A 14,179-nucleotide genomic window follows, 5' to 3' on the forward strand; every position below is an offset into this window, starting at 1 on the left:
ATTCTGAACTTCCACACCAAGCCTGCAGCCTGTTTTGGTCACGTTGTATTATTATTCACAGTGGAGCTGCTCACTCTGTGAGGAGGAGGAGGTGTCAGTGGTGCTGGATTCCATATTGTTCACAGGATCTGAGCAGGGAGGGGTCGAGTGAGTGTTCTGGTTTTAGAGCCATCATTTCCCTCCCTTGAGCCTCAGGAATTTGGGTTGGAGAGGCAGCACAGTCAATGAGTGTGAAGCTGGGCAGCCTCCCCTGTGCTGGTGTCTGTGTGCCTACATTAAAGCCAAGGGATTGTTTTGTGGAAGAAACAGAAAGCTATGACACTGAGGAATAAAAGGGGGAAGAGGAAGCCTGGTGTGTGCAGAGTGACCCAGGAGGCAGGAAAGCCTCTTGTAGTCGCAGCCTGGCAGCAGTCCAGGCCCTCTGCTCTTTGCTCTGCCAAAACCAGCCTCACTCCCCTCAGCAATAAACTATTCTCTTGCATCTCTGCCTTGCCATCCCCTCCCCTTTCAGCAAGTAATTCCCTCCTTCACCTTCTCATCTGATAAAAGATGCATGGTCGTGTCTCTGGCAGGGAGCACACGGCAGAGCCGAGTCACAGGGGAGCTCATTGCCAAGTCACTGTTTCTCCCTTGCATTTCCACCTGGGTGGTGCCCATCCTTTTGCTGTGACCCCAATATGTCAGCCTGAAGCCTGAGGTGGTGTGTCAGCAAACCCATGTGCTGACCCCAGCCAGGAAACCTGCCCTGTGCTCCGGGGGGGCTTGGAAAGGCGCTGGAGCTGCTCTGCAGTTTGGGTTGTGTGGAGGTTTAATGTGGGACAGAGATGTCCTGTTTAACTCTTCCCCAGAGCAGGAGGTCACGTTTCCAGCTGCTGTTTGTGTCCCTTTGGGGGTAGCAGAGGGTTCCCTGCTCCTCCCTGTTGTCCCATTCCCACAGGGGTGTTTGGTTGCAGCCCCCAGGAAGCGTTTGAGCTTTATTTTGCTTCTCAGATGAAAAACAAAATTTGAGAAAATGGTTGAGACATGAAGCGTTTGTACATCACTGGAGGAGCAGATTCGTGTTTGTTGCAGTTCTCATTGTGGTTTTCTTGGTCTCTTTTTCAGTCATGCCAGGCTGACCTGGTGAAGGACAATGGACACAAGTATTTCCTTTCGGTTCTGGCAGATCCTTATATGCCAGTAAGGACAAGTCACGTTTATTCTGACGCCTGTAGCATTTCTTACCTTGTTTTAGCTGATCTGTTCTGTTTAGCTTCTGTTCTGATTCTGTTCTGATGCCCCCACTCCAGGGCTGTACTGGGGAGTCAGCAATGCTCCCACCAGTGTGACAGAGGCAGCCAAACGAAACAAGGATTTACAGACAAAGGTCTCTAAGCAGATGGCTGTGGGAGCTGGGGGCTCCAGGAGGCTGCAGAGACAGGGAATTGCGCTGTAGCTTTGGCAGTTCCCTCAGCAGCAGTTGTTTGGGTTCCTGCAGTGGGTGGTGGGGAGCCCTGCCCAGAGCAGGGGCCAGGCTGACTGGGAGGATCATGTGGCCAGGCTGGGGAAGCATCTCAGGTGTGTCAGGCTGATGCCAAGAAAATTCCAGCTTTCTTTCTCCTCTCTCATTCTTTTAATGTGACACAAACTGCACTTAGAATAATGCCCCGTCTCAGGATGGGGTGTAGCTGTTCCCTGCCCTGTTCTCCAGGTAACCCTCAGTTGTGGGTTGTTTTCAGGCTGAACACAGGACAATGACAGCGTTTATCCTGGCTGTGATTGTGAACAACTACAACACTGGGCAGGTGAGTTCCAACAGCCTTTTCCCTTCAGTCTCTCCTGCCTCTCTCTGCCTTGTGCCTTTACCTCAATAAAAGTGTCCTGCCTTGCATTACAGCCCAGCCCTGAACTGGGAAACTGAACTAGGAGGTTGTTTTATGTTATTTCTACGTGGATTAAAAGAAAAATTGGCCTGGAGGTGTGACAAAGCACCTGGCAGTGGAGGGTAAGGACACGAGTCACTCCACAGCCACCCCTCCAGGCAGCCACTGGCAGGTTGGGAAGGAAATAGTACCTGGTCCTGTCAAATGTTGGCTGGGAATGGTCTGTGGAATCAGCCATAAACCCTGGGGCTCTCACAGGTGCTAGGAACGCTTCCAATGAGGGAAAAACAGGCTTTTATGCCTTATAGGAAACATTTCTAATGCTCAGCTTTTAACCAGCTCTGGTAGTGTGTACCTGCCCTTCCCTTCACCCTGCTGCCAAGTGGGACCACTGAATGATTATTTTCCTGTGATTTTCTGAGTCTTTCAGAAATAGTGTTGTGCTGTGGGGATGAGGTGGGAAGCTGTCAGCCCAAGTAAGTGGCTTGGTTTGTGTTGCAGGAAGCTTGCCTTCAGGGAAACCTGATTGCGATCTGCCTGGAGCAGCTGAACGACCCCCACCCGCTCCTCAGGCACTGGGTGGCCATTTGTCTGGGACGGATTTGGCAGAACTTTGACTCAGCCAGGTGGTGTGGAGTGAGAGACAGCGCTCACGAGAAGCTCTACAGCCTCCTCTCCGACCCAATCCCAGAGGTAAAAATCCAACTTTTCCAGTAAACGCCAGCTGAATTGGCAAATTCTGGCAGAGGACAGAAATTCCTGTGAACCAGGACCTTTGAGAGCTTTATGTTTGTGTCTGGTTCAGAGGAAGATCTTGTTGCTGTTTCTTCAAGGTGGTGCTAATGAAATAAACCCTGCAAGAGGAGCATCCAAAGAAAAGCAGAGGAAGTTCCTACAGCCCCAGCATCCTGGGATCTGGGCACTGGAGTTGGGAAAAGCCACATTTTTTGCTTCCTTTCATATCACACTATTAAAATCAGATTGTTAGAAATGTGGTCCCAAAACTCACTGCGTGTTGCAAAAAACCCTTTAGTCTTTTTGCCCAAGTGTGAAAGCTGTTCTCCCACTGCCATGTGTGAAAATCCACCTTTAGTGGGACGTGTTTTACCTTTGTGACACTCTTCCCAAGAGAAGGGACTGTGCTGAGCCCCTCAGAGCCCAGGGAGGTGACAGCACACGTGGGAGAAGGGAGCTGAGCTAAACACCTCTGATAATGTGCAGAGATTAAAGATGAGATGCCCCTCCCCATTCAGCCTCTGTCCTTCATCCTCCACCTCCTGTCTCTGGCTCCATTCTCCCCACATTGTGAGCAGTGTTTCTGCAGAGGTGGGGTGGGCTGTCCAAAGTTTTCCCTGATTTTCCTCCTCTTCCCCTTCATCTTCTACATTCCTATGAGCCCATATTTGAAGACTGTAGTCAGCGCTCCTATTAAAGATTCACATCCCAGCAGGAACTCTGTGTTTACCTTATTCCTGTTAATTAATATTCAAGGCAATGCAACTGGAAGAATCACCCATGGGAAGGTCACCAAGTGTTCTGGGAAATTAAATATACCCCGTGTCTGTGAATACTTAAAACTCAGCGCTTTGCTGAGGCTGCCTGGGCTGTGGCTCCCCGTGGGCCTCCCTGTGACCCTCCCTGTTCACCTGGCACAGTGGTTCAGGTTCCCAGAGACGCCGTCTGTGGGGACACAGTAAATCCCCCTGGCAGATGAGGAAGTGGATAACGGCTGTTTGTGTGTCCAGGTCCGCTGTGCCGCGGTCTTTGCCCTGGGGACGTTTGTGGGGAACTCTGCGGAGCGCACGGATCACTCCACCACCATCGACCACAACGTGGCCATGATGCTGGCCCAGCTCATCAACGACGGCAGCCCCATGGTCCGCAAGGTACGGCTGGAGCCCTGCCCTGGGCCTGGAGCCCTGCCCTGGGCCTGGCAGTGCAGGCTGCCTTTCAGAGGCTTTCCAGGGAATTTCTCTCCCTTGGAAGGATCTGGTCCATCACAGAATCATCATCGAATCCCAGAGTGCTTTGGGTTGGGAGGGACCTTAAAGCTCCTCCAGTGCCACCTCCTGCCCTGGGCAGGGACACCTTCCACCAGCCCAGGTTGCTCCAGGCCCCGTCCAACCTGGCCTTGGGTTAGGGATCTCAGGTTTTAAATTAAATAGTTTTGTGTTGCTAAAAACATGGAGTGGTGGGAGTCCTAGGGGAGGAAGAGGAGGGGGAGTCAGAATGCTGTGGAGAGAATGAGAGCTCTGTTCAGTGAGATCTTCCTGCCTTTAGAACCTCAAGGATGGATCACAGACAGCTTCAGAATAGTTCTTCAGATTTGGGAGAATTACAGTTTCTGGTGCACCATTGTACATCAATAGTACATTAAATAGTTTTTGACATTCTGGATTGTTCTTGAGGGCTGTTCTGAGGTGTCCTAATGCTTGTGTTTACTTAACTGGAACATCAACACCCTGGCACTTGTCACCAGCATTGCAAGGATTCATTTCTGTTGTCTTGTTCCAGCATTTAATCAGTTTAATTCAAGAGAGAGCTGCGTGTCACACTGAATGCTCTGTGAGATTCATAAATCTCTCCTTGGGAGATCTGTCCCTGAACAGAGACAGCAACCAAAGCCAGCTCTGGCTCCTGTTTGCTGTTCAGTGCTGTCTGTGACACTGCTTCAGTTTGACAACGCTGGGCAGAATCAGTGACAGAATCATGGAATGGTTTGGGTGGGAAGGCACCTTAAAGCTCATCTTGTTCCAAGCCCTGCCATGGGCAGGGACACCTTCCACGAGAGCAGGTTACTCAGTAGTAGTACTGGGTAGGAGTGGTGGAGTAGTGAGAGCTGGTTGAAGTAAAAAAGGCTTGTGAAGAATTAGGTTTGAACTCTGCAGCTCATCTCTGTGAATTAAGGGGGATTATTAGCCTGGATGGCCACCTAATAATAAGGTCCAGAAATAAGGACCACATTGGTCTGTGTTTCCCTTCAGTCCCTTGTTTCTGGCCTGTGTACCCATGAGGTGTTTCTTGTGCTCTTTCCCCAGGAGCTGGTGGTGGCCCTGAGTCACCTGGTGGTTCAGTACGAGAGCAATTTCTGCACCGTGGCTTTGCAGTTCATAGAAGAGGAGAAGAACTACCCTCTCCCTTCTCCAGCTGCCACAGGTGGGGGTTTTGGGGGGGCAGGAGATGCAGGGCCTGAAGGCACTTGGGAACTGATTTAAGGAGTTTTCCCAACACCCTGGAATCCTTTCCGGTGGGGATTTATTGAAGCGGCATTGTTGTGACATGGTGAGTGATGAGGTGGCAGCTCTGGTGTCTGTTCAGCCCTGTGAGAAATCCATCCAGGTCATGGGGGAAATAGGACTTGAAACCAGGCTTGGAATTCGGTCAGTAAACCAGAATTTTCATAATTCTTTACAATGAGACAATCTAAGGGGTGTTTAATGAGCAGCAGCACAGAGGAGCTGACCAACGCTCCTGTGGCTGTCCTGGTACAGGGGCCAGGCAGTGGCCCAGCACCCACCTGCAGAGAAGAGCCACTGTGTCCCCTGGGCAGTCCACAGGCAAGGCTGGACTCACCTGGCTTTGTTGGATGTAACAACATCTCAGGCTGGACAGCAGATACACATCCTCACTGGTTATGTGCTCAGAGGACCCTTTGTCATACCTCCTCCCCTTTTAGCCTGGCAGGAAATGACTGAATTTTGTTTGTATTAGTGGTATTTTAGTTACATATTTGCTGGGAAGCAACCAGAACACCACGATTGTTTTTGGTTACATCTGTAGCTGCTGCATTTTGCCTCCACAGAGGGCGGGAGCCTGACGCCGGTGCGGGACGGGCCGTGCACGCCGCGGCTGCGCTCCGTCAGCTCCTACGGGAATATCCGAGCCGTGACCACAGCCAGGAACCTCAACAAGTCCTTGCAGAACCTCAGCCTGAATGAAGAGTGTAAGAGATGTCAGAATGCTTTCGTTTTCCTTTGCTTTTTCTTCCCCCTGTCCCCACTGTGCAAGCCAGGAGGTACCACGTGCGGGACAAGGGCTGGAACCAGCACTTCAGCCCCAATTACCCAGCTCCAAGGGCTTGGATGAGAACCTCCTTCATAATTATTTTCCATTTGCTGGTCATCAGTATTGATTTTCCTGAGTGTTTGGGGACCAAAAAGGTGTCTTCCAGCTTCCAAGCATAAGTGGATTTTTAACTCAGTCTTTTGCTTATGCTGTGTTTCATCATTCAGTATTAAAAAGGGGAGTTGTGGGTTTGCCCACACCTTCCCTGAGTGTGGCAGGATTTAGAAAAGAGCTGTAATGTCTGGGTAAAAATTGTTCTCTCACCAGTCCTTGTTCCAGCATCCACTCTTTTCTGTTGGCAGCTGGGAGCTCTGTTGCGTTTTCCCCTGGGAACCTGAGCACGAGCAGCAGTGCCAGCAGCACCTTGGGCAGCCCAGAGAACGAGGAGTACATCCTGTCCTTTGAGACCATCGACAAGATGAGACGAGTCAGCTCCTACTCCTCTCTGAACTCCCTCATAGGTGAGCAGAGCCTCTCCTGCCCTTCCCTTGGGGTCACCTCTTGGCTGTGTGGAAGGCTGGGATCTTGGCTCCTGCTTGGTCTTACTCCAGGAAAATTTCTCATAACACTAGAAGTGCTATTTCTGTGTTTGGTTGGGTCGCTCCTGCTCTGGTAGGAGGACTGGGAATGGGAGCTGTTGGCTCCAACTCTGAGCTCCCTTACAATGGACAACGGTCCTAATAGGAATTTAAGCACAAAAATGTGGGGTATACAGGAATTCCACGCCCACTGCAGTTTCACTGGTTAGGCAATGAAGCAAGGACTCTCCATCCTGTGGATGCAGCAGCTGAGCCTCAGCACTGACTGCTTCCCTGGGGATCTTTCATGTAGGTTGTGTTTCTGTTCAGCCCCTGTGCTGTGTTACTCCTCCAGGGAAACCTGACCCAGCTTATTTCCTCTGCAGGTTTATGTGTATATAGTTAAAACAGGACTTAAAGAATCCCAGGTTGTGTCTTAAAAGCAAAAAGACTGAGTGTTCCATAGAACTCCGAAGGTCCCATGGCTGATCCTGCTGCCTCTCATCCCCTCTCCATCATTTCTCCTGGATAAGCAGCTCTGGCATCACAACCACCACTCAGCAGCCCCTGTCTCTCCCCATTTCCCCCTCTGGGTGATGTGCAGAACTCTGCAGAGCCCAGTGCTGTAGCCCAGAAGAAAGGGAAATTGCCCCTGTGTTTGTGCCTGGCTGATCTGGGGTAATGGATTATTTGCATTTCTTTTATGGAACAAACTGGAATGTTTGCACGAAGCTCTTCCAACCCAGTTGTTTTTCAGGTAGCTTTCCCAGTGGTGTCTGACTGCCACAACAGCTTTGCTTTACACTACCTGTATCTTTTCAAACAACCTGAGCCATTTTGGCACAACAACACAGGCACCATGCAGAAGGACCTGGCTTTTGGAACAGCCTCTTTCCAGGGAAAGCAGCATGCACAGGGAAACGCTGGGGGAAGTCTCTGTGTTTCCTTTGTAATCAGTAAATGGGCCCATATTTTCACAAATCAGTGAAAAGAGAGTGGTGCAACTCAAGAGAGGACTCACCTGGGTGATAACCTGTGTTTTCTGGGAGAATTAATGGTGATTTGGCTCTTCTGAGCTGAAAGACTCTGGGATTGTATTTCCTGAGCCCCTGTGGCAGTTTAAAATCATGTGTTCATTAGGAACTTGATCAGTTAATTTGCCTTTGATTGTCAGTAATGAAATTGGATCTTGTAAAGCATGACAGGGATGTTGGGAGATTTCTCTCCATCTTGAGCTAGGACTCAAGTTTTCCCATTCCCACTGGTGCCTCCTGTGTCTGCTTGATGGCTTGTGCTTGTCTCACAAGGGCTGTACAGCACAGCTGGAAAAGAGTCTGGAGAGGAGCTGGAGGAGGTGAAGGAGACCTGGGAAAGCAAAGAGAGCAGCTCTCCAAGGCCTCCCTCATTCCAATTCCATCAAAGAGCTCAGACCCAGCTGGAAATGGCAGAGCTTAGAGAAGTGTTTAAAATTCATGACTCGCACAGAATGCCATTACCTTCCCATTTGCCTGCTGCAAGCCAGGCTTTTCTCATTCCTGCTGAAGAATCACCACCCTCCAGCCCCCTCCTGCTCCCCAGGGAGAGCTGCCATCAGCCCCAGCCACCCTCACAGCTCTGTGGCTGTTGTGCCTGGCTCAGGTTAACCCCTGTGTAGTGTCCTAACAGGCACTAAACTGCTGCTGTACAGCGAGGGGCAACTCTGGGAGCCCACCTGGGGAGAGACTTGGCGTGACTGAAGGAGTGCTTTGCCTACTCTGTGTCCTTTGGAGGAGGAAATGGGCCTTTGGCTCTGCAGTAACACCTCTGCCACATATCCGAGGCAGCCAGAGCAGCAAAAACGGTGTTTGGGGGCACGTGGGGAGACTCAAAACAAAGCAGAAATCTGGTCTGTAAAAGCAGAAATTCTCAGGCACAGTTTAACTGTGTCCTGCACTCTGCATTCCCTGGGCTGACCCACTGGTCACAGAATTGTGGAGTGGGTTGGGTTAAAGCCCATCCAGTCCCACCCCCTGCTCTGGGCAGGGACACCTTCCACCGGCCCAGGTTGCTCCAAGCCCCGTCCAACCTGGCCCTGGACACTTCCAGGGGTGGGGCAGCCAAACCTGCTGATGCTCAGGACTCTCTTCCTCTCTTGCAGTTGGAGAAACACGGTGCCAGAGGGGTTGTTCTGGATCAGCCTCTTCCCTGACACAGAGGCATCACACCATATACTTCTTGCCATAAACTGGAGGAAAAGCTCTCCATTCCTCCTTGTTCCATTTTACAAGCAGTTCCTGAGCTAACTGTACACCAAATGTCCCCATTTATTGCCCCCCCAATGCAGCTCGTGCTCTCAGCCGAGGTGTTTGTTCTCTGGCAGCTGCTCCTTGGCCAGACAGGGCTGTACCAGGAGAGACATTTATTTCTGGCCCAATTTTCAAGCTGGCAAGAGGCGGTTTGTGGTTAGTCAACAAAGACATCAGTTTGGAAGGGAAGCTGAGCCTTGCTGCTTTTCCATACAGCCACTCATTAATCTTGGTGTCCTGGAAATGTTTAGTTTTAAGATAGGAAAAGGGAAGGAATTAAGATTGGGGGGTTGCATACCTTGAGGCTGATTATTCATATCCAAACTGCATGATGAAAGTCTTTGTCCTACAGAGAGCATTGCTGGAAAGATGATCTTAAGGAGTGATCAAAGAAGGAGGAAAATAAATCTTGGAGCAATGAAATGCTGGGGAATAGTTGTCTTTTCCAGAGGGAGAGGCTGGGGGTGGAGAACTGTTTGCCATGTCACAGGATCTGCCTCAAAGTAACGGTGACAGCGGGAGACTGCTGCAGTGAGGATGAGGAGAGCAGAGGTGGAGGTGGACAGGGAGGTGCAGGAAATAGGAGTGAGTGTTAGGACAGGTCTCTCACCAGGCAATGTGTTTAATGCACAGACTTAATGAGAAGTAACAAGGAGCCAAACACAGGGATTTGGGGCAGGTTTTGGAAATGCAGACTTGCTGTGGAGGCTGGTCGTGGTGGGCTGCTTTCATGTGGGTGACATCAGCCCTGGTCAGGGGGTACCTGCTCTGAGGGAACTTCTTTCTAATGAGCTGGTTCTGCCTTGTGCTGAAGCACTGAAAGCTCAGCTCTGTCACTGGGCTCCCCTGGTGTTGGAGTGTGCAGAGCCCAGGGAGGCTCTCAGGGGTGCAGGGGGGTGGGTTTGCTGTGGCTGCAGGGAACAGGCAGTGTTTGCCCGAGTAGAGGTCAGAGACAGCAGGGATTTGGGGGTGCTCTCCACCCAGGGTCCCTGATGGCAAGAGGGATGCACACTGACAGAGCAGGAGGGGCTGGCACTGGTGGGAAGGAGGTACCTGAGGTGCTGTTCAGCCTGACAGATTTCCCTGTGTCCGAAGGTTCCACACCCTGTCCCCGTGTGCCCATCCGAAGGTTCATTCCCTGTCACTCTGCCCATCCAAAGGTTTCACTCCCTGCCACAGGAGATGACCCTGGGCCAGCACCCTGGTGCTGCCATTGGTCTGGTTTTGCTGCGGTGCCAGTGGGGAGTGGAACTGCCCCTTGTGTGGAGGTCAGGGCTTGAAATCACTGCAGTGATTTTTACAGGGGCTTGGAAAGAAACCCTGTCCCAGCCTGGCAGATCGGGGAGAATAACTAAAGCCATCAGCAGTCAGGTTTGCATCCGGTGTGGCCCCCTTGGAGCTGCAGGACCCCGGGACAGCTGCGTGGGGCTGAGGTGAATCCAACCAACCTGTGTGTGTGCAAGGAAAATCAAAGTCAAGGGAAAGGCAGACCATTTATTTTTGACATTCTTGGCATAGAGGAATCATTTTGTAAACATAAATCCATACTGCAAGGTCCATTGAACTGGCTTTCAGTCAGTGTGACTAATTACAGAGCTGTCTGCTTAGATTAACACCCATCTCCTGCTCGGCTCTTTGTTTGCATCTCGTGGATAGCTTTTGCACTTGAGTCCATTATGTGGAAAGAAGATGCTGTTCCTCCTGCCACCTCTGCTGTTCCATTATCCCAGGGACTCGGAGCTCAGGATTTTACAAGGAGCTGTTTCAGATGTGTCACTCCATGCACTGAACAGCACTGACATGGGGAGGTGGCATCAGGGAGGACCAGCCCCTGGAGCACCAGCCCTGAGCCCCAGATGCCTTTGTAGAAATTCCCTGTGTTCTCCTCAAAGGCTGCCAGGTGAAGGAGGAGTTGCACCAGCACAGTTTTTGCTTTAAATCTGTTTTTTTTTCATGATGCTTAGATGTATAAAAAATGTCACTGGGTTTCTTTCTTCCTGAACGAGGTGGTTATCAGAGACCTGGAAATTCTGCCATGTGCCCCCTTGGTCTCCCTTTCCTTTTACTCTCTTTCAAGGGCTTTAAAGAATTCAAGGCAGGCAGTTTTCCCTCTGGTCCTTATGTAACTCCTGCACAGGCCTGAGTGTAGGAGGCAGAGCTCTGGGCACACCTCAGACCTTACCTGCCTTGCTGCTTCAGAGGCTCAGGCTTTTTTCCTCCCACAGCTTGTAGCACTTCGCCTCTCTCCCTCTCTTGTTCTTTATCCTTCCCCCTCCAGTTTTTCTTTCCCTGGTAATAGAAGCTTCCAGGATTTAACATTGTAATATATTTACAGCCTTTACAATTTTATACTATTATATAAATATTCTACAGTATTATATAAATATATATTTATAGCCTTTACAATTTACAGCCTTATAACAATTTACATTGTTATGTGTTTTACAGCCTTACCAGTGCCTAAAAGGGCTCCAAGAGGGCTGGAGGGAGAGTTTGCACAAGGGTCTGGAGGGACAGGACAAGGGGGAATGGCTTCCCACTGACACAGGGCAGGGTTAGATGGAATATTGGGAATAAGTTCTCCTCTGTGAGGGTGGGGAGGCCCTGGCACAGGTTGCCCAGAGAAGCTGTGGCTGCCCCTGGATCCCTGGAAGTGTCCAAGGCCAGGTTGGACGGGGCTTGGAGCAACCTGGGTCACCCCCAGCACACAAGCAGCGCAGTCCAAGTGGTCCCATCAAAAACACTTGTGAGATTCACAGGTGAAAATTTAAGCAGAGATCACTTGGAACATTCTTTGGTTTCCAGCTGAGAGAGAGACCCTCTGCAGGTGGAATGAGAGGGAGGAGTTGGATTATTGGGGTACTGCCTTGGTCCTTTGCAGAGTGATTTGACACAATCTGGGGACTTTCTGACAGAGAAAGCTTCCCCTGGTCAGGCAGAGCAGCATCCGAGGGGCAGCCTCCTGTGGGCTCCTGGAGCTTGTTGCTGCCTTCAGCCAGAGCTCAGAACTGGTCTGTCCCAGTCTGTTCTGCTGGTTTGAGTATCAGGCTCAGCAGCTCTGCCAGGTCAGAAGCTGCTTGTTGACCAAGGAGCCTCTTTCCTCCCAACTTTATATTTAGATGCCTCCAGAAACACGAGAGGAAAAGCAGTAACAGCTTGATCTGTCATTTACCATTGATTGTGACTCATCTGAAATCTCTATTTTAGCTCCTTTTTTTTTTTTTTTTTTTTTTTTGTTAGTGCAACCACTTTAGTATTGTCCAAATGGCTCAACTCCCAGCCGGGGCGTTGCACGATCAGACATCGGGAGGGTTCGGGGACAGAGGAACGAATCACTCGCCTAAAAGCAGCAAAATAAAATGTTCACAGAATTTTGTCAGTTGTTGCAAATGCTTATTAATGTGATTTGTACTTTGAATCTGTCAGTCCCTTCTGCTGCCGTACCAAATGGCAGATATGCTCATTAAATAACAAACTGGAGGAATTGATACAAATGTCAATAGGAAGGACTGAGTTGGACTCGCTGCTTCCCGAAGGCTCAGCTCCTGAAGCCTTGGTTTAAACATTTAGTAAACTTGTAGAATGCACAGACCCCTGAACAATTTGATAAAAATAACCACAAAAATACAAGGCAGTAACTGGGGGTTTATACCATTTAGTATTTTAGCTCAGGAAACCTGGACATTATCCATTTGGCCTTTCCAGGTGATTTGCTTCAGGAGCCTGGAAAAGCAGCAGCTTGACTGGAGCTGATTTAGGGAGTCTTTAATTTATTTTGCTTTCTCCCACTTTGATTTCACAAGCCCTTGCAGAGTTCACAGACGGGCAAAAGGGAGACAAAATTCCCATGTGGGGTGTTTTTGAGCTCCTCTCTTGATGTTTCCTGAGATGTCACTGGGGATGTTTGGAGTTCTAATGAATTTTCTCACATCAGATCAAAGAGTTGGAGTTGATGGATTGTCATGTGCTGCAGCACGGGGCTTTGGGTTTGTTGTGTTTTTTACTGTTTTAGGTGTGAGCTTCAACAGTGTTTATACCCAAATTTGGAGAGTGCTCCTTCACTTGGCTGCCGACCCCTACCCTGATGTCTCCGACCTGGCCATGAAGGTTCTCAACAGCATTGCCTACAAGGTATGTGCCTGTCCCTGCTCACCTGTGCCTGCCAGGTGTTTGTATGTGGATTTGTTCATGCTTAGGCAAGGCTTAGGCAGACTGACCTGGATGGGTCTGTTGGAGGGCTCTGCCTTTTGCAGAAGGAGCTTTTAATGCTTCAAGATGATAAATTCTCCTATGAACGCTTGATCAGGTAAAATGAATAAATGGGGGAGGGCCCGGGGTTGTTTTAGGGTAGAAATTAGATGCAGACCTCTGACAGTAGGTCTGGTTTAGAAGTCTACTTGTCTAGATCAGTCCCTGGGATAAACCTTTAAATATTCTTCATTAAATTATCCGTTTGCAAACTGATTTAGATAATGCAAGTGGGACTGGCCTGCAGACTGAAGCCACAACGGCTCTCCAACCCAGGTGAACTAGTACATGTGAGTCAGCATGCAGACACCCTGCCACTCCTCACCTCCAGCCCAGGCTGGGCGCCTAAACCTCCATCCTCATCCCATCTCATCCTCCCAGGGTGACAAGATGTCCCTGGAGGCTGCCGTCACTGGGGAGGGGGCAGCACCTCCACCCCCACCCAAACCAGGCCACCCCAGAACATCTTCTCACCTCCTGCCTCCCCCAGCCCGGGCTGGGGACAGAAAGCTCTGTCTGAACCTGCTTTCTGGTCGCTGAAGCATCGAGACCATGAGCCATTGCAATGCCAGGTGACCTCTCTTACTGGTCATTCCCAGGGAATAATCCCAGATCTTCAGCCTTGGGCTGCTGAGCTGAAGCTGCAGTAAGAGATGCCAGCATTGTGCACTGCCATCCTAATGCCCTAGAGATTTCTTGCTTTTGAATCACATTCTCTCTTGGGACGATAGTTACTGATTTGAACTCTTTTATTTGTTTGAAGTGCACGTGTCAGTGAGCAGTCAAGGCTGGGTTTGGGAGAGAGAATTATTTTGGCAGTGGAAGCAGCAAGCTGAGCCCTCCCCTGGTGATATGGGGGTAGAACAAATGACTGCCAGGCTGGGGATGCCGAACTGAGGGGAAGAAAGAAGGGAAAAGGTGGAAGATTTCTCTCTCTCTGCTCTAGATGCATGAAACAGTTTCAGTTCTGTATATTGGAAGGCTCTTTGCAAAATGAAATATTACTCCTACTTTTAAAAGGGATATAAAGAGGAACCAGATCTGCTTTTCCTCACTTAAATATTTTTTCAGGACTTGCTCCCTGGGCAATGGAGAGGTGGATTGATACCAGTACTGTGATCATTATGTTGTGATATCCCTAGGGAATGTTATGACTGATTGGGTAAATTCTGTGTTGATTCTGACAAGTTTGGACCAAACT

General features: G+C 49.9%; 1 protein-coding gene across 4 annotated transcripts in view; it reads left to right on the forward strand.

Annotated features, from left to right (window-relative positions):
* RPTOR (regulatory associated protein of MTOR complex 1) overlaps nucleotides 1-14,179 on the forward strand; it is a 98,647-nt gene that overhangs the window by 55,507 nt on the left and 28,961 nt on the right. For 2 of the 4 annotated variants that reach the window (XM_050319476.1, XM_050319475.1), the window contains exons 14-22: nucleotides 1,105-1,179; nucleotides 1,719-1,784; nucleotides 2,364-2,555; nucleotides 3,608-3,748; nucleotides 4,901-5,018; nucleotides 5,665-5,805; nucleotides 6,230-6,388; nucleotides 12,743-12,861; nucleotides 13,200-13,268. In XM_050319476.1, the coding sequence (XP_050175433.1) occupies nucleotides 1,105-1,179; nucleotides 1,719-1,784; nucleotides 2,364-2,555; nucleotides 3,608-3,748; nucleotides 4,901-5,018; nucleotides 5,665-5,805; nucleotides 6,230-6,388; nucleotides 12,743-12,861; nucleotides 13,200-13,268 (1,080 nt within the window). The remainder of the gene's footprint in view (nucleotides 1-1,104; nucleotides 1,180-1,718; nucleotides 1,785-2,363; nucleotides 2,556-3,607; nucleotides 3,749-4,900; nucleotides 5,019-5,664; nucleotides 5,806-6,229; nucleotides 6,389-12,742; nucleotides 12,862-13,199; nucleotides 13,269-14,179) is intronic. The other 2 variants (XM_050319478.1, XM_050319477.1) reach the window with 1 other exon arrangement.

The sequence above is a fragment of the Myiozetetes cayanensis genome, unplaced genomic scaffold (assembly GCF_022539395.1).
Source record: "Myiozetetes cayanensis isolate MyiCay16 unplaced genomic scaffold, myiCay2020 scf22, whole genome shotgun sequence".
Lineage (NCBI taxonomy): Eukaryota > Metazoa > Chordata > Aves > Passeriformes > Tyrannidae > Myiozetetes > Myiozetetes cayanensis.